Source organism: Galeopterus variegatus, unplaced genomic scaffold (assembly GCF_000696425.1).
Source record: "Galeopterus variegatus unplaced genomic scaffold, G_variegatus-3.0.2 Scaffold345, whole genome shotgun sequence".
In the NCBI taxonomy this organism is placed as follows: domain Eukaryota; kingdom Metazoa; phylum Chordata; class Mammalia; order Dermoptera; family Cynocephalidae; genus Galeopterus; species Galeopterus variegatus.
In genome coordinates this window covers 644,722-663,978 of record NW_007726456.1, presented here as the reverse complement: position 1 = coordinate 663,978, position 19,257 = coordinate 644,722, and the positions used below count along the sequence as shown (strand labels likewise).

The window sequence follows — 19,257 nt, the reverse complement described above, 5'->3', positions numbered from 1 at the left end:
AAAAAAAAAAAAAAAAAAAAAAAGACAAAAAAAAAAAAAAATAAAATAATAATTACTTCAGACTAAATATAAAAGGTTTCTCCAAAATCTCACAATCATCATTATTTAATATCCAAGTAAGACATAATCAGCTCATTTGGAGGCCAGTTTTATTTATCTGTTGGTCAAAACAGTGACCCAAGAGGTACCAGAATTTGCTGAAGGATACTTTGTAAGATAAAGATTAGGTTTGGTCCTAGACCATGCTCTCTGTCCTCAAAAAACAGCATGCTTTAAGATTGTTAATAAATTCAGAAAGATGAATTTTTAAAGAGTTGTGTTAAAAACAACCTACTACGTACTTATTACAGTGGTGTTTTATATGTTTTTTGTAGCCTTCATCTTGAAGTAGCTGCTCAGGATTATATTTTCGAAGCCATTCTGCTTTCTGTATATCAAAGGAGCTTGTTTGAGTCTTTACTTTCTTCCCTTTTCGACCCCGGGGTACAGGAGCTGATAGGCCTGTTAAAATGAGAAATACATGTGAAATCAGGAATAATGTATATACAGATCTGCAACTTAAAAGATTTTTTCAATGTAGGAAATTTCTCCAGACTTTCTGAGGTCCGCACAGGTTATAGGGAAATTTTTAAAACAGTGGTAACAATACTGACACAATCACAAGTCAGGATGACAGTTTTACACATATTAAAACAATGTACCCCAAATATCTAATAATTCCACATCTAAAATGAATCAGATTTTCTTTTTGTTCCAAAACAAATGATGTTTTTTCCAAATGTAAAAGCCAAAAGATCAAATCTGTCCCTCTGCTTTACTTTTGCTTTCCTAGTTACCAAAAGATACATTTTAGCCTTTTGATTTTCAAAATTGATTTTATTAATAGTGTGGATTAGGTTAGCCATTGGGAATTCCTGTTCAAGGTAGCTAAATTCATTTTATTTTATTTGAGATCTTTGTCATGAAATATTTAAAAAATACAAAAAGTATTCCCACTCTTTATATTCATATATTACATATTTGCTCAGTTTTTTTACGATAGAAAATAATACACAGTTGAAGTCCCTATGTAGTCCTCTCCCATCCAATTCATCCATTCCTTCCCAGAGGTCACCAGTACCCTGAATTTGTTTTCTAACTCCATGCATGTTTATGCTATTACTACATATGTGGAAAAACAAGTTTTCAAACATTATATTATATGTATAATCCTGCGACTTATTTACAATGTAGATTAGTCCATTTCTTCTTATAATTTTGGCAGGTTTTTTTTTTTTTTGTCTTTCTATTCTGAGTCTAGTTTATTAGATGTATATAAGTTCATACTTGTTATATCTTCTTCTATGGATTGTTCTCTTTGATTATTAGGTAGTCTCCCTTTTTATTAAAATCCCACTTAATACCTTCCATCTTAAATTCTACTTTATTCTATGTTAACATTACAGTTTTACATGGTTTAGTATTTGCATGGTATAGCTTTTGCTTAGTCTATGACAGATCAAAAAGGTGATAGGTGGTAATGAATCGATGGAGCATACTATTATGGCTCACTGAAGAGTTTTTTTCCTGTCATCATCTTTAGGTTTTGGGCTGGTTAGATTCACGAAAGAAAACTCTAGTTTTCTTTCTTGAGTACCACATAAGCCAGTATGCATACACTCATTTAATCCCCATTCAGTAGTTCCACACCTCAATTACCAAAGCAACCCAGGGATCTTCTATTTTACCCTCTCCAGAGAATGAACTTTCAGTCAGTTTTCATCCTAGCTACATGGAGTGAAAGTGGGTATTCAGGGATCTTACCCCCTTCTAAACAACTTTTAATGAAAGCACCTATATGTTTTCAAGCCCACTTCCAGAGGTTCCTGATGTAACAAATTTCTGAGACTTTTGGGAAATCTATGAAGCAAATCAGTTTGGGTTTTGTCTTTCCCTACTGCTGACCTAAGATTCAGTTCTCTCAGGTTGGTTAAGTCAGTTATCACTAATCTATTTGCTTCTAGCTTCCAAAATGTTGCTATTTCCTCTCCTATTATCCACACTTCGGAGGGTTTATACCCATTTTTTAAATTATGAAATATAGGCATATACAAAAGTAGATAACACGGTACGATGGCTCCCCGTGTCCCATTATCCAACTTTAATAATTTTCAACTCACGGTCTCCTTTGTTTCATCTATACTCTGTTCACTCAACAAACTTCCATATTATTTTGAAGTAAATGTAAGACACTGATCATTTCATTCATAAATATGAGTTATCTTTTAGTGATATCTAAAAGACATTTAGTAATATGTAAAAAATAAGGCCTCCTTAAAAGTAACTATAATACTATTATCAGCCCAAAGGAATGTAATAATAGTTCCTTAATATTCAATATTCAAATTTCTAACAGTCTCATAAAGACAATGTAAAAAATCTCCCCTGGGTTGTTTGTTTCAGTCAAGATCTAAATAAAGTTCCCATACTACAACTGATTGATGACTTTTAAACCTCTTTAAAGTTATAACAGGGTTTCAATATCAACACTATTGATATTTTGGGCTGGATAGTTCTTCATTGTGGGGGGCTATCTCTGCTCCCCTGGCCTCTACCCACTAGATGCCAGTAACATGCCCAAAGTTGTGACAATCTCTGGTGCGGCACAAAATCATCTCCACTGGGTTTCTATAAAACAGTTGAGAACCACTGGTTAATCGATACCCTCTCCATTCACTCCCATGCCCACAATTTATTTGTTGAAGAAACTAGGTCATTTGTTCTACAGAGTTTATCAAGTTTAATGCCTTCCATTTTTTTTCCCACTTTACAATTGGGATTTCAAGGAAGAGTGAAATTATATTTGTGTTATTCATCCATTTTTACCCAGAAGTCAGCTCTTCACATTAATGAACTTCATTATCTCCTATTAAGATAGGCCTATAGTCACCATCCCGGCTAAAAGAGGTGCTTTCTGTTGTTCTCCATGTCAGTAATTTGTTTATTTACTTCACAACACTTATTACAATCTGTAATTATTTAATTAATTTATCTACATTTTACTATGTCTGTCTACCTAGCTATAATGTAAGGTTCATGAGCTCAGAGCTCTTGTTTATCTTGTTTCTTGTTATCTTCCCAGAGCTCTTGTTTATCTTGTTTCTTGTTATCTTCCCAGTACCTTGTATAAGAAACACATAGCAAGCGTTCAGTAGATATTTTCTGAATAGAACAAAATTGTAAAATAAATTTAAGGGCATAGTAATCTTTTTTATTTTTATAGAAAATTCAATTATTTTATGCAGAAAAGAATGTTCTGTTAGCAAGGCTGTGGACAAAAAAGTACCTGCACATATCTCTTGATAGGACTGTAAATTGGTATAGCCACTTTGGACAGCAAATTAAAGTATTTATAAAAATTTAAAATGTATATAAATGTTTCTCAAACTTTAATATGCACACTAATTTCTGAGGATCTTGTTAAAATGCAGATTCTGATTCAGTAAGTCTGAGGCCTAAGACTCTGCATCTAAAAAGCTCCCAGGAGATGCTGATCCTATCGATCCATGAGTTGCATTTTAGGTACTAAAGACATATGTATGCTATACATATATAATTCTATTTTTGGAATCTACTTTAGAGAAAGACTTACTCATGTACACAAGGAGAAATGTACAGAGATCTTCACATTGTCTAAAATTGGAAACAACCTAAATGTCCATTATTAAAGGAGAGGCTAAATAAATTACAAAACATCCATACTATGGAATACTAAGCAGAAGTTAAAATTTGAGATAGATCTACACAAACACAGATGGAAAAACCCCTAAGACATACTGTTGGGTAAACAACCTGCAACCTGATATGTATTTGATAGCAATGGGTAAAAACCCATCAAGCAATTAATATTGGCATTTTCTGAAACTGGAACTTGAATTGGGAGTGAGGATTAATATTCTTTAATATAATCTGTAATGCTTTAATATTTTATAGGAGAATATGTTAAGTATTACTTATATAACTAAAAATAAGTGTAAAAAGAAAACCAAAGAATGTTTTTACCTAGGTGATTTTGTAGCTCTCGTGTCTGCCCATCTTCAGTTGGAGTAATGAGATCCCATATGAAACCTTTAATTTTCTCATCTCCTCGGTAGTGAACAAGGCAATACGCTAAAAGGGCTCGGCAAATTATTTCTACATCATGCTCATTTAACTGCCTTTTAAAACGGCCATGAGACAGAATCTCTCTCCATCGGCCCCACCTGGTTAAAAAAGGCATATTTACATTACAAATGAGTATTTCTAGAGAAAAACATAACCTATGGATAGAAGGCATAAAAAACAACAAATTTTGTCATTAATAGAATTTGCTAATGAAGTTTTCCCCCCATGTCTAAAATGCAGAGGCATGGTATAGTAATTCCTAGTATATTTTATTCAATAATGGATAACATTATCAACTTTGTGTTACTAAATATGCAAATTTTAGAACAAAAAGTTTGACTTTAGTGATACATTTACAATGTAGACACTTAAGGGTATCTCATCATTCTGCTATTAAATATAGTTAAACATAGACATTCAGAAGGAAAAGTGGTGGGCTAGCCAGTTAGCTCAATTGGTAAGAGCATGGTGCTGATACCCCCAAGGTCCAGGATTCCATCCTTGTACTGACCAGCTGCCAAACTGCCTCCCCTCGCCCCCGCAAAAAACCCATAGACATTCAGGGTACTTTAAAAATAGCTTTTATTGATTCTAATGAGATAAAAAAAATGAGGGTACTTCAAATAGTTCGTGGAAAACAGAATTAAAAAATAATACGAATCTTTCCATGAACTTTCTGAAGTACCCTAGTATAGTGGAAAACAGTATATATTTTCAGTACCTTTATAAACCAGACTACTTACAGTAAATGTTAAAAGTAATATTTTACCCATAAACAAGTAGGTTTTTCTCTACTCTAAAGCATTCAGTTCTTCCATAGCCATTGGAACGGTCACAGGGTCTCCGGAGTTTGGGCTTTTCATCTCCTTCACTTTCAGCTTCAGATAATTCAGCCAGTTCATCTTTTGTGGCACTAAAGGGTCTTGTTTGCTTCCTAACTCTTGGAGTGTCAATAACCAAACTATTCTGCAAAATTAAATGACTATTACTTGAAAGTCCTTTTATGATTTTGCTTATAACAATGTTTTACATTTTCACCTTTATTATTGTACAAATAATAAAAAATTGTAGAAAGCTAGAAAAAAAGAAATTACTAACAATTCATCAACCTACCAAATCAACTTTATAACATTACAATCATAGGAAAAAAAGAACTTGGTATTTTGCTTTATTATTATAATATAATAATAACTGTGCTTTTGCAATAATCATAGAATACATTTTTAAGCTGAATTTATGCCTCATAATTTTCTTTACCTAATTAATTTATATTCTAATTTAGATTCTCAATTTTCAAAATAAATAATGCTAACTAAATTTTTGTGATCTAAGTTAATCCTAAAGATAAATCTGAAAGGGAAATACCCAGGAATGGAAATATCGGTCAAAGGATATGAATATTTTATAGATCTAAACATGTTTTAGTGCTTTCCAAAAGACTTATACTAATTACAAAAAGCAACACATTCATTCATCTGCCTAACTATGTTCAATTCAGTTTAAGTCATTCAAAACAACTTAAGTTGACATACTTTTAACCTTTACTGAGAAACTACTCTAAGTTAGGCATTCTATTATGGGCTGTGGCTAGAAAGATGAATAGAGATTCCGCTCATAGTGTAGAGGGTTAGACAAATATGTAAACAAATGCTATTCAGGATGAAGTGTTTTATGGTTCAAGATGGGTACAAAGGAAATAAGGGAAAATTTCACAAAAGTAGTGATACTAGAGAAAATTCTTGAAGAGTTAGAAGTACTTTGCCAGGTAGCCATGGAGGAGAAAACATTACAAGTAGAGAAAAGGGCAAGGAGCCTAAAATGACATCAGATGTTTAGAAAACGTTCAAGTCCTAGAGCAGAGAGGATAAATGGTAGGAGAGGAAGCAGGGAGCAGAAAACAAAGGTCCTGGTATACCACAGTATGTACACAGAGTATTATATTTAAGAGGATACATAATGTTGGTATTATAGGTGATGTTAACTTTTGCCAAGTTTCTCCACTGTAAAGTTTCTTGCAATTAATAAATATTTTATAATTAATAAATATTTAGAAGACATACTTTGAGAGTACATAAAGTTCTTCTTTCTCAAACTTTCACCCATTAATTTTATAACTCATTGATAGATTTCATCTGCTATAATTATTGCTATGGTAAATTAATGGTGATTATCATTGTACATGTGTGTTTTTTGCTGTAGGACAGATTCTTAAAAGTTCATTAAATGTTCTACCAATGGAATTTTAAAATTATTTTGTATAGTTATATAAAAATTGTTTAACATTTTGATTTGAGTTGCATTATATCTATGAGTTAAAATTCTAATAGACTGTTAAAATTTTAAAATATGTAGTTTTTCCTTTCCAACTGACAAACCTCCCAACTAAATTTCACTTCACTGAAATCACATACATCTTTCTTTAGGTATATCGCTAAGTGTTCTTTATCTTTTTTCCTATTGTAAAGTAGATCTCCTCTTGCATTATATTTTTCTACTTCTGTTAGTACTGATCTTTAGGAAAGCTAAATGTTACATTTATCTTCTACCCAGTTAATTCACTGAATTCATTTCTAAATTTTAATAGTTTTGCAGATTTCACTGCCTTTTTAGGCATATTAACATGCCATATGCAAAGAATGATATCTTTATAGCTGCTTTTCAAATGTACTTATTACACAAAATTATAGATATTTCCAAAATACATTAAATAATAGCGATTATGGATGGCAGTGGTGTTACTGCTAATTGCAAAATGTTACATTTTAAAAGGCTACCTATCAAAGAAGATCCCATATAACAATGCTTAATATAAAATTTCTTTAATCACTTCTTACTTTGATAGTAGGTAAGGCTCCCAAACATTGTAAATATAATTTTTAGACAGATGTCTTAGTAAACAACCAGTTATGCTATTATTATTAGTTCCACAAATTCTGTTTTAGCATGTTGGCCCCTTCTTCCTCAGCTCTAAGGGAAGTCATAAAGGAAACAGCATAAAAATATCCCTTTCTTGACTGCCTTTTTTCTCCTTCCATATTTTACCAAATCATCATTAATGGGTCTGACACCAAGAAAACAAAGTTAAAGAGTAAAGGAGAAGTAACCCATGATTGGAAGACATTAAAATTTTTTTAGGGCCAGCCTGTGGCTCACTTGGGTGCTGATAACACCAAGGCCACAGGTTCAGATCCCTATATAGGGATGGCCGGTTAGCTCACTTGGGAGAGTATGGTGCTAACACCACCAAATCAAGGGTTAAGATCCCCTTACTGGTCATCTTTAAAAAATAAAAACCACAATTAAAAAAAAAACACATTATAACTTTAAGAGTGTAAACTACATCCAAAAGTTAAACTTTCCCTGTATTATAACCCATTATGACAGATATCAGAAGTATTAAATTGAAGCAGTGCCTGACTTAGTATGTAATCATTCTATTACTCCATTTCAATTTATACATGCAGAAATGTATTTCTGTAAATGCATAATTGAATATTACAACAATATTCCCAAAGTGTCCCCAAGGAAATTTTTTAGAGGGAAAGAAATACTTACTCTGCCACTGATGGTGTCTATATCTATCTCTGCCTTTTTAGCCCATTTTTGCCAGAAGTTGGGATCATCTAAGGAAATATCTGTCCGGTTTCCAGATGCCACAAAACTCGCCTGAAATACATAATAGCAGTTTTTCAAAATGTTTTGAAGCTTAGAGGAAAAATCTATCAAAGTATACTTAAAACATTATCTTCTCACATTTACTGTGGATAGAATTTGAACTCAGTACACATACTTTCACAGGGTATTTCAAATTCAGTGGTCTGAAATGTAGCACAGTATCTGCTAAGGCAAGGTTTAATACCAACACAAGCTGGAGTTTAGGAGCAGAGTTAAATAAGTTATTACTGTTGCTTAAATCTTAAACTTTGGTAAGCAAGGATCAAATCTTTTTGGTGAGAAAAATACCCAGGACAAAGATATGATTTCTAAAAACACTACACGAATATTAAGAAATTTGGTTAAAACAAGATTTTTAAAACAGTTCATTTTCTTGTTTACTCCTACTTTATTTCCATCACATTTTCAGACAGATATGTCTCCTAAAGAAATACAACACAATATATGGGAAACTAAAAGAAAAAAAGAATCACCGACTGTCTTTATTTTAAAAACTCTTTTTATTACACCATAAATACTGCATAATCATTGTAAAATATTAAGGAAATACAGAGGAACAAAAGGAAAATATATGTGATTTACTTTCTTAAATACTGTGAAAATTATAAGGTCTTTCATTTGGAAGAAACTATATATGTGTGTGTATACATGTTATCTTTATATATATATCTTTATACACACACACACACACACACACACACACACACACACACTTCAACCCTATCACTTGTGGACTAATGCGCATTACTTACAACTTAAGTCACTAATAAATATGCCACATTGAAGAAAAGTCATCAAAGTGCTTTATAAAAACATAAGAAGCAGTGAAAATACACAATGCTTTAAGAAAGAAAAGGGCATGCCAACTCTTACAAAAATAAATGGAAGAATATGGTCACATAAAGTGATTTTCAAAGGAGAATATAATTGGTAGATGGTTTAAAGATAATGCCTAATTATGCAGGATATAATCAAAAGATAAAAATCTAAATTAAAACATCATCTTCATGGAATTTAAAAATGTAGAAAATCACACATTAAAAAGATATTAATACTGTTAAAAGCAAACACACCATTTATGACATTCAATATAACTGAAAGTTTGAACATCACATAATTAAAATCAAGTAATTACATTTAATTTTATTTTATGTGATAATATTATTGCAGTTATGTTAAAAAAAGTCTTTATCTTTAGTGATACATGTGGAAACGCAAAAAGGTGATAACATGATATTTGGGTTTGCTTCAAAATAATATGAATAATGGGTGGGTAGTGATGAAACAAGTTTAGCATAAGTTAATAATTATTGAAGCTGGGTGATAGTACACAAGATTTCATTGTACTATACTGTCTGTATTTGTAGTTTGAAACTTTACAAAACGTCTACAAAATGAGTAGGAACAAAATTAAAATACTAAATGCCTCTTGTGGATCTTGAAGATTTCTGTTCATGTCATTGCTTATCAAGTAATAGGTAAATTCATTCCATCTAGCATACTTCTGAGGTTGGGCTTTTAAGATGCCTGTATTAAGCAAGTATTAAATACTATAGGTATTTAAAAATATGCATTTTATTGGCATTTTTATGGAACAGAAGTGACATAAATAAATACGTTAATAAAGTTCATTTAAATTCCTTTTATTTTTGCTTGCTCTATAGCTTTAATATTATAAAACTGCTGAAAAATAGTAATTTTTAATTTCTTTGAAATGATGAATGTGGCCAGCTGAATAATGGCCCACAAAGGTATCTGGTCCTGATCCCTGGAACCCTGTGAGTGTTGTCTTATACTACAAAAGGGTCTTTGCAGATGTTATTAAGTTAAGGATCTTGAAATGGGAAAATTAACTTGTATTATCCAAGTGGGCCCTAAATGTAACAAGTGTCCTTACGAGAGGGAGGCAGAGGGAGATCTGACTACAGAAGAGAAAAAGGGTAAGACACAAGCAAAGCAGAGATTGGAGTACTGTGGCCACAAGCCAAGGGATGCAGGCAGTCTTAGGAACTGGGAAGAGATAAGAAACAGATAGTCTCCTGGAGCACCCAGAATGAACCATCCCTGCTGACATCTTGGATTTTAGCCCAGTAAGACTCTTGTTGGACTTCTGACATCTAGAACTATAAGAGAATAAATTTGTACTGTTTCAAGCCACTAAGTAAGTTCTTTTTTTTTTGGCTGGCTAGTATGGGGATCCAAAACCTTGACCTTGGTGTTATAACACTGTGCTCTAACCAACTGAGCTAACTGGCCAGCCTCACAAGCCACTAAATTCATGCTAACTTACTACAGTTGCAACAGGAAATAATATAAGACACCTATTAATGATAGACAATGTATTTAAAAACTCATATTCAGCTTGAAAGAACAAAGGCTAACTAGTTTGATAAAACAAAAACAAGACAGCCAATATCATCTGTATAAAATTAAGTATGTGACAAAAATTCATCAAACAGGTATGAATGAGTAGGAGGGACAGATATGTAATGTAACTACACTTGAGTAATTCCTTAACTATGAGGGGACTTCATTTTGTTAATTCAGAAATAAATTTCTCACAACTGAGGACAGATACTTTCAAATCCTCACTAATATAAACTTGTTAAAAACTCATTTTTCAGGAACAATAAGAAGATCACTAAATGAAGTTCACAGGATTTTATTTTGTATTACAGTTGCACTGACACTTGCCTCTTGAGATTTAACTAATCTAGTAAATGAGTATCTGCTTTATGTGAATTGGAGAACATTTAACATGAAGGCCATCACATATAAAAAGTCATGGAAAGGAAACAATCAGATTTTTAAAGCACATTCCTTTTTGGTTGCTTACCTAAAAAACATCCTATGTTACTTTGGGTAATCACTCCCATTCTGCTACCAGATAACTGTTGATGATTGAAATAATTTGCCAGGAAGAAACTAAACTTCATGATTAAACAGCTTTTGGTACATTCATTATAAGAAAAATAACATTTATTTTTCAAATAAAACTTAAAAAAAAATTTCTAAATAATTCGAGATGCTACTGTTAATAGACATATAATCTATTTTCAAGATGATTTACGTGATTCTCAAGGATTGCAAGAATGGATTGATGCCTACAGAAATGAAATGCCTGTTGTGCAAAATGTCACCAAGTACAGGTTTACCAACCTTTTCCAAATTTAAATCCTAATATCCTAGTTTGTTCCAAATTATTTTTCTTAAAATGCATTCTTTCAATCATTAAGTCCCTTTGTTCTTTGCAAGGGAAGATTTTTTAATGTTGACACCCATCTTCCTACAACAGAAAGTAGCAGAAAGAGAGTAGGTGCCCAAGAAGGGACCTTACAAATGAGCAATCTATCTGAAATATGATTCAGACTGGTTTTTCTTTTTTTTTTTTTGGGGGGGGGGTTAAGCAATTACAAATCTTTTGTTCTATAGCAAATTTTAGAAAATCACATTAGAAACTTTTCTATTTCTAGGACCCACCTGACTGTCCTTAAGAAAATCTCTGAAAGCAAGGTTTAGATAATGTAATCACTTATAAATGAAGTTATGAATAGTGATAGATATGCAATAAGTCTAAATATTCTTATGAGTACCCTGCTCCATATATGTAGTGCCTTAGCAAATATTATTTGAAAATGCAAAGAAACACAGATTGAAATTATTTATACAAAGTACTGAAAACAATTGTGCACAGCTGAAGTATTTGGATATTCCAGGAAAACGTAAAATACTTCCAACTTTACACTTTTTTTGCATATTCCACTATGCCAAACACCTACTATCTAGTGGCTTTCCCAAATAAGAATGAACAAATTATTTCGGAAATGAGCAAATTACGAAACAACTACGGCAAACTCTCTGAACTCTCCTCAGTTACTGTGGTACCTCTTCAGTCAGCTCTCTTTTCAAATGTAACCTCTACTCCCTAGTCCAAAGATTTAAAATAGACATTTACATGCCTAAATTATTTCTCATTTTCACAGCATAGCTGATTATGATTAGAGTATATCTGAGTCTTCTAAGTAAAATAATACTGTATTGTTCTGTTTCTGTTGCTTAGAATACCTGAAATTGGGTAATTTATAAATAAATTTATTTCTTACAGTTTGGAGGCTGGGAAGTCCAAAGTCACACCTGGCGAGGGCCTTCTTGTTGGTGGTGACTCTCCACAGAGACATAGGGTATCACACGGCAGATGGCTGAGCAAGAGAGTGCTAAGCTTCTCAGTTGCTCTCCTTTTAAAGCCATTAAAAATGGTGGAACAAAGGAATGGACTATACACAGTTTGGCTAGGTTGGAGGTGGTGTGTGAGAATTATAGATGATTTTTCCCTATATTTTCATCACTTTCTGTAATGTTTTATAATAAGGTTTTATAAATTCCAAAAAAAAACTTAAGAAAATAACTGTGCAACAGATCAAAAATTTAAATATAAAAATAAAACCATAAAAGAAAACAAAAAGCAAAGACAAATAAAACCATTAGAATCATGCCCATTACTCCATGAATGGATCAGTCCATTCGGATGGACAAAGTCCTCACAGTCTAAGCATCTCTTTAAGACCCCACCTTTTAATTACCATAATAGGATTTCCCACCCTCTTAACAGTTACAAATTTCTATCTGGTCATCAACTCCTACTGATTCAAGTGGGTCTCCACTACCCTAGTTCACCTATCATTATCTGTCACACAAGCCTCTTAAATGATCTTCCTACCTCCAGTTTTTCCCTTTTACAACTCATTCCCTACACTGCTGCTAGAGTTAAATTTCTCAACTAGACTGCATTATGTCCATATTCTGCTTGAAGGGCTTTAAAAGCTTTTTAATTGCCTCAGAATCGAGTTCAAATTTCTCAAAATGGCACACAAAGCCCTTCACAATTTGGATACAACTTCACTAACTCCTTAAATTCATCTCCAGCTAATTCATCCCATGCATCCACACATACCTACACCATATTCCTGAAATCTTCCTTGTAGTTTAGCATTGTATGATTAATTAGGTGGCTTTCTCTCTCTGTAACATAATGAAATCCACACTTCTTTCAAAGCTCAGCTGGAATGTTACTTTCTCTGTAAAGTCTTTCCTTATTCTCTGCTCTCCGATTTTACACAGAATTAATAATTTTCTACTTTAGTTTCTTCAGCAACTACAATCCTCTCATTTTAGTATTTATAGTATTTAGCAAAGTACCTGACACAAGAATGCATTAGTTTGCTGAATGAATGAAAGAAAAGTTTCCATTTGGAGACTGATATCACTACTTTTGGTGCAACACCTGCATTACTTATTATAACATAGGGCTCCCCATGAAGATTAAAAAAAGTCTTCTGGATTGAAAGTGGAGAAAGGGATGGAGAAGGAGGAAAATGTTAGAAGTAAAGCTGGAAGGAAAAAACCCACATGAATCAGTGCAGGTGAAACAGAGTACTGCAACAAAAAACTCTTGAAATAAATGGGAGACAAGTTTACCACATCTCTGTTGGAAAAAAAGAAAAAGAAAAAGGAAAAAAGGAATATAAAGGCAAATAGCAAACTTTTAAAATATTTTATATTTTATCCTAATAAATATAGACTGTTACTAACATTTCCTTTCGAAACAAAAATTTCACCCCTCCCAAAAACAGATTTAAGTATTTAAAATGAAATTAGCAATCCTTTCTCTCTTTTAGGTTCTTTAAATTATTAAAGTTAATGTAAGATGGTTTAAACTCTGACATAATTGCTTATATTTTGCTCAGCTTTTAGTATATGTGCTTTTTTCCTTCTAAATTTCTTGGATTTTAAATGTTCTACTCTGATTAACATTTATAACTATTTCTAGTTATTATACTTAATCCATTTTATTAGGATCAGAAGAGTACATGAGAAACTTGATATGAGATCAGAAAAAAATGAAGGAAAATATTATTACCTAATGCTTTAGAGCTAATACAGTATGTTTAAACATCGAGAGTAACAGACAGTTAAATTATTCCAGTAGTGAAGATGTGAACATCACTGTAATATTTATAAAATAGCACTCACTGTTACCTTGGCAAATGTTGACCCACGTCCTTCTGATTCAATTGTAATAGTTTTTGTACGACGCAGTAAAATCTGATCGATATCCTCTTCACAGAATTTAGAGCCTTCATCTTCTTCCTCCATAATGGCACCATAAGCACCTCTTCGAAGCAGGTCTTCTATTTCCTTTTTGGAAAGCTGTTGAATCTAAAGTAAGAAAATAATTTTGGCAATACCTGAATAGCTCTGGATCATTCTACCAAGGAGGGATAAGCCAGGTTCCTAACAAGAAAGAATAACAACAGAGAAGTCTCCTTAGGACTAAACCTATTGTTTTTTTTTTTGTCCTCCAGCCAAAGATGGGGACATTAACAGCCACTGCAGACTTTATTAGAGAGAGCACCTAGATACCGGCAGAAGTGGACAAAGCTGTCAGACGAAAGCCGAGACTTCAGACTCAGATTCAGAGGTCACCCAACCATTCTCGGCTAAGGGATTCATCCCTAGGAACAGTGATTGATGATCCACAGAGAAAACATTACTTGAACATGACTGTGTTTAAAGGGCCTAAATTAACTGTAAGTAAACTGCATATATTTGGGGGAAGAAACCACGAAATAAAACAAAATTCATAAAATTTGAAAGTATTCCTAAAGGATGTCAAAGAATGTAAGAGGTCATTTTGAAATTGCATTTGAGTTTCAGATGCACAGTAAGAGAGAATTCACTGAAATAATGTGATAGTTGTTGGCTTTTTACTATCTTTAAAGTAAGATTTACCCATCTGCCTAAAATGGCTTCAGATAAAACAAAGCCTAAGGGGCAGATAACCTCTCAAGGTCTTTTTAGAACTATGATTTTATTATTGATACAAACACAAGATACCAGATAAGAATCTTCAGGAAAAAAATGCCCCAAACTATCATTTATAACAAGACAAAGTCAATGCTAGTAGTATGACACTAAAAAAATAATTTGAAAGACTAAAACATATTCTTAGAATTCACAAGCTCTGGAACTGTACAGACAGGATTTAAAAGTATTAATTAAACGTAGGTCTATTCTGAAAATGACCACTCGCATAAAACAACGTATTTAGTGTTCAGTATGAACCAAATTAAATGATATGCTACCTGTGGTAAAATTAAATGCAAACAAAAATAAGACAAAAACCCCAAGTGAAAAAGAAAATATACATACACCACCAACATTACTCTCTCTTCCACTCATGCTTTGTAGCACAGCCTTATCTAGGCCCAGTTTCAGACTGGCTCGGTCGAACATCTCTCTCTCATATGAGTTACGAGTTACTAGTCTATAGACTTTAACTGCTTTGTTCTGACCAATTCTGTGGCAACGAGCTTGGGCCTATAACAAAATGAAAAGTTATAGATTCAATTTTTTTCACAAAAGACATTTATTAGTAAACTATATATGTTATATAAATGTATATAAGAATTTTTAGACACACTTACTAATGAATTACATATACCCTTTTTCTAGAAATTAAGGAAGAGCTTACCAAAATGAGAAATGATTCCACAATCAGCAATAAATTAAAATTTAAGCTTATATTTCAGAGAATAGCAATCCATGAAGGATTACTATTTCAATGGGGGTGTAATCAATATAATTTCAGAAAGGAACACAAAATCTATAAACAGATTTTTTTAGTTGATAGCAATTCAAGCTTTAAAGACAATGTGCAACCCTAAAATTCTAAATTTTGTTCTACTACATTATCAACAATCTTTTCAATATATTTTATTTAAGCTGGGTAATTCTGAGGTTAATAACTCTGGAGATCTAAATTTTATGTAAATGGAGGAAAAACTCATTATCTAATACGTACACATGTCAAAGTGGAGACATAAGAGATTATATAGGAATTTCATATTTTATCTTGAGTTCCTATCTTCTTAAATTTGTATGATAAATCTTAACTCCAAATTTTTTTAGAATCTACAATATTTCTCCCAAATTATTAAACATTTTCCCATTATTTTCAGACACATTAAATTCTAAATTGTGGCTTTAAAATTTATAGATGGCATTGATGCTGTGCCCTTTGTGGACATTTTTATTCCATCCATATCCTCTTTGTGCCATTTGGAGCACAGAACTGTAAATGGGCAACTTTGCTCTAGATTTAGGGAAAGTTGGGGTATTTGGTACAGTTTTTCTAGTTTCTCCTTAGGTTCTATGTGACTTTGTTATTTTATTTTAAATTAACTTTTAGAACATCACATGTGCTATAGGCAGTTTTAAGTATAAATATGCATTCCAAAAGCAAATAATTATAATTTGGGTTTAACCTAAGGATTGGCAAACTACAGCCTGGAAACCAAATCTGGCCTGCCAACTAAGAATGGCAGTTTTACATTTTTGAAGGATAGTAAAAAACAAAGAAATGTGTGACAGAGACTTTGTGTGGCCCACACAAAGCCTAAAATATATACTAATTGCCCTTTTACAGAAAGAGTTGAGTTGCTGGTTAGATCTATTAATTTTCTGAATAAGCCTTTGATATTTTGAACTAGATTAAATACAGTTACAAAGATGAGCAATTTAAAATACTGTATTTAATAAGCCATGTATATTCTCAATAACAATTTATTATATTTGGTTTTATTCCTATTTAAAGTAATAATATAAACTGCATTACAATTAAGGCCATTATGAACAATAAAAGAAATTTCTCATATTTTGTCTACTCATATCCCTCCTTGATGCTTACCTTTTCAAATTTTGATCTTCTCTGATCACTTTAATTAATATTCCTATGTTTCCATGAAGTCTAGTGTATTCATAACTTATATGGAATCATAACTTGATTTTCTACAGCATTTTATAAAAAGGCAAACTATCTTATGCCTCATTTTTATGCATACTATATTATATGATGATTAGAAGATGAAATTAAGATAAACAAGTACTTATTTTTAAGGAATGAAAATTTCAGAATTTTCATTCCTTTTTTTCCAAATAAGTTATTCTTAGAGCTTAGGTCTCTCTCAAATTTATATAATATTCTTTAAACAGTAAAAATACTGTACTCAACTAGGTATATACCTTTTTATAAGTTAGAAGGACATATAAAAAAGTATATTCTATTATATTGTCATTAAATTAAAATTAAAATAATTTCATCTATTTTATTTGGCATGGATATTTCTTTTTTTTTTTCCTTTTTGTCTTTTTTCGTGTCCGGCAACGGATCACAACCCTCAGTGTCGCGCCCGTACTGGACCGGGACCGGCCACGGGATCGCAACCCTCAGTGTCGCACCCGCACCTCGCTCAGCCAGTGAGCGGGAACCGGTCTGTATGTGGGATCCGAGCCCTCGGCGGGAGCGCCGCCACACTCCCAAGCGGCGCACTGTAGCAGTGCGCCACTGGGCCGGCCCCTGGCATGGATATTTCTTAAGAAAACATAAATGTTAGTATGTCCAGATTAAAATAAAAGATACAAATTACCAAAAATAGTTACATGAATTTTTAAAAAACTCACACTCCATGTTAGCCAAGAAATTTATTTACCTGAAGGTCATTTTGAGGATTCCAATCAGAATCAAAAATTATACATGTATCAGCTGCAGTCAAGTTGATGCCCAACCCACCAGCTCGGGTACACAGGAGAAAAACAAATCGATCTGAATCAGGTTTACTAAATCGATCTATAGCAGCTTGTCGAAGATTTCCTCTAACTCTTCCATCAATTCGCTCATATAAATATCTATCAAATGAAAAGCAGTATATTTAGGCAGATAAATATATGAAAATGAAGACACATTTTATCAAATGTAACGTCAGTTTTTCTGCAACATTATGTTACTATAAAATTAAGAAGCAATATCATCCCAATTAGTGTAATATAAACATACAAAACCTCTGCAATTCCTGGATATATGAATAAAATAGCATTACAATGAATATCATTTTCAGAAGTTGGAATAACAAAAGGCAGCCCATAAAAACTCCTTTGCTGACCTCATAATAAATTACTTTTTACAAGAAGAAAAGACTTTAACAAAACTTTATAAAAGAAGCCTTTGAATGTTTCTTTTTGTTCCTAATCCATGTTACTCTCTCAACCGATCCACTTGCTTTAAACACTATAACCTACTAAAGGGCAACTAGAATGCTCATAAATTCTTTATAGTCATTACTGTAAAGGAATTATCTTTTAAATTCTTTTATCCTTTCCCATTTAACATATACAAAACTCAGTAAATTAATAAAAACAAAATACATAAAAATTCAGGAGCTAAAAGAGGAATGTAACTGGTACACATGTGACATTTGCCTTACTTCCTCTGGTTCTGGACACTTCTTTCCACATATGACTTACTAGAATTTCAGAAGCAGCTCTCCTGTTATCTCTAGTACTTGCAAAATGGGGGTATGACTTCTAACAATATTACTCATGACAATAAAGAACTTGACTTGGGGTTCTATGTTGAATAAGAATGGGGAGTGGGCATCCTTGTATTGTTCCAGTTCTTAGAGGAAGGACTTTCAGCTTTCCCCAATTGGGTATGATATTAGCTGTCAGTTTGTCATTTATGTACTTTATTGAGGTACATTCCTTCTATGCCAATTTGTTGAGGGTTTTTATCATAAAGCTATGCTGAATTTTATCAAATGCTTTTTCTGCATCAGTTGAGATGATCATATGGTTTTTGTCCTTTATTCCATTGATGTAATGTATCATGTTTATTGATTTGAGTATGTTGAGCCACCCTTGCATCCCTGGGATGAATTCCACTTGATCATGGTGAATTACCTTTTTAATATACTGCTAGATTCAGTATACTAGCATTTTGTTGAGGATTTTTGCATCAGTGTTCATCAGGGATATTGGCTTGCAGTATTCTTGGTTAGTCTAGCTAATGGACTATCTGTTTTATCTTTTCCAAACACCAACATTTTGTTTTGTTGATACTTTATATTGTTTTTCTCTGGTCCCAATTTCATTCATTTCTACTCTGATCTTTATTATTTCTTCTCTTCTGTTAGTTTTGGGTTTGGCTTGTTCTTCCTTTTCTAGTTTCTTAAGATGCATTGTTAGGTTGTCTGAAATCTTTCCACTTTATCTGATGTAGGTGTTTATTGCTATAAACATCCTTCTTAGTACTGCTTTGGCTGTATTCCATAGGTTTTGGTATGCTGCATTTCTGTTTTTATTTGTTTCAAGAAATTTTTAAACTTCCTTCTTCATTTCTTATTTGACTAATTCAGGAGCATGTTGGGTAGTCTCCATTTATTTGTGCAGTTTCAAGAGTTTCTCCTGCTATTGATTTCTAGTTTTATTCAATTGTGGTCAGAGAAGATACTTCAATTTCAATTTTTCAAAAATTTGTCAAGACTTGTTTTGTGGCCTAACACATGGTCTATTCTAGAGAATGTTGCATGCCCTGATGAAAAGAAT

The 19,257-nt window shown here is 32.6% G+C and overlaps 1 protein-coding gene across 4 annotated transcripts in view; it reads right to left on the bottom strand.

Annotated features, from left to right (window-relative positions):
* CHD9 (chromodomain helicase DNA binding protein 9) overlaps positions 1 to 19,257 on the bottom strand; it is a 209,296-nt gene that overhangs the window by 40,018 nt on the left and 150,021 nt on the right. For all 4 annotated transcript variants that reach the window (XM_008567795.1, XM_008567796.1, XM_008567797.1 and 1 more), the window contains 7 exons: positions 17,367 to 17,562; positions 15,028 to 15,195; positions 13,855 to 14,034; positions 7,699 to 7,809; positions 4,913 to 5,109; positions 4,042 to 4,241; positions 342 to 501 (listed from right to left, as the gene is read on the bottom strand). In XM_008567795.1, the coding sequence (XP_008566017.1) occupies positions 342 to 501; positions 4,042 to 4,241; positions 4,913 to 5,109; positions 7,699 to 7,809; positions 13,855 to 14,034; positions 15,028 to 15,195; positions 17,367 to 17,562 (1,212 nt within the window). The remainder of the gene's footprint in view (positions 1 to 341; positions 502 to 4,041; positions 4,242 to 4,912; positions 5,110 to 7,698; positions 7,810 to 13,854; positions 14,035 to 15,027; positions 15,196 to 17,366; positions 17,563 to 19,257) is intronic.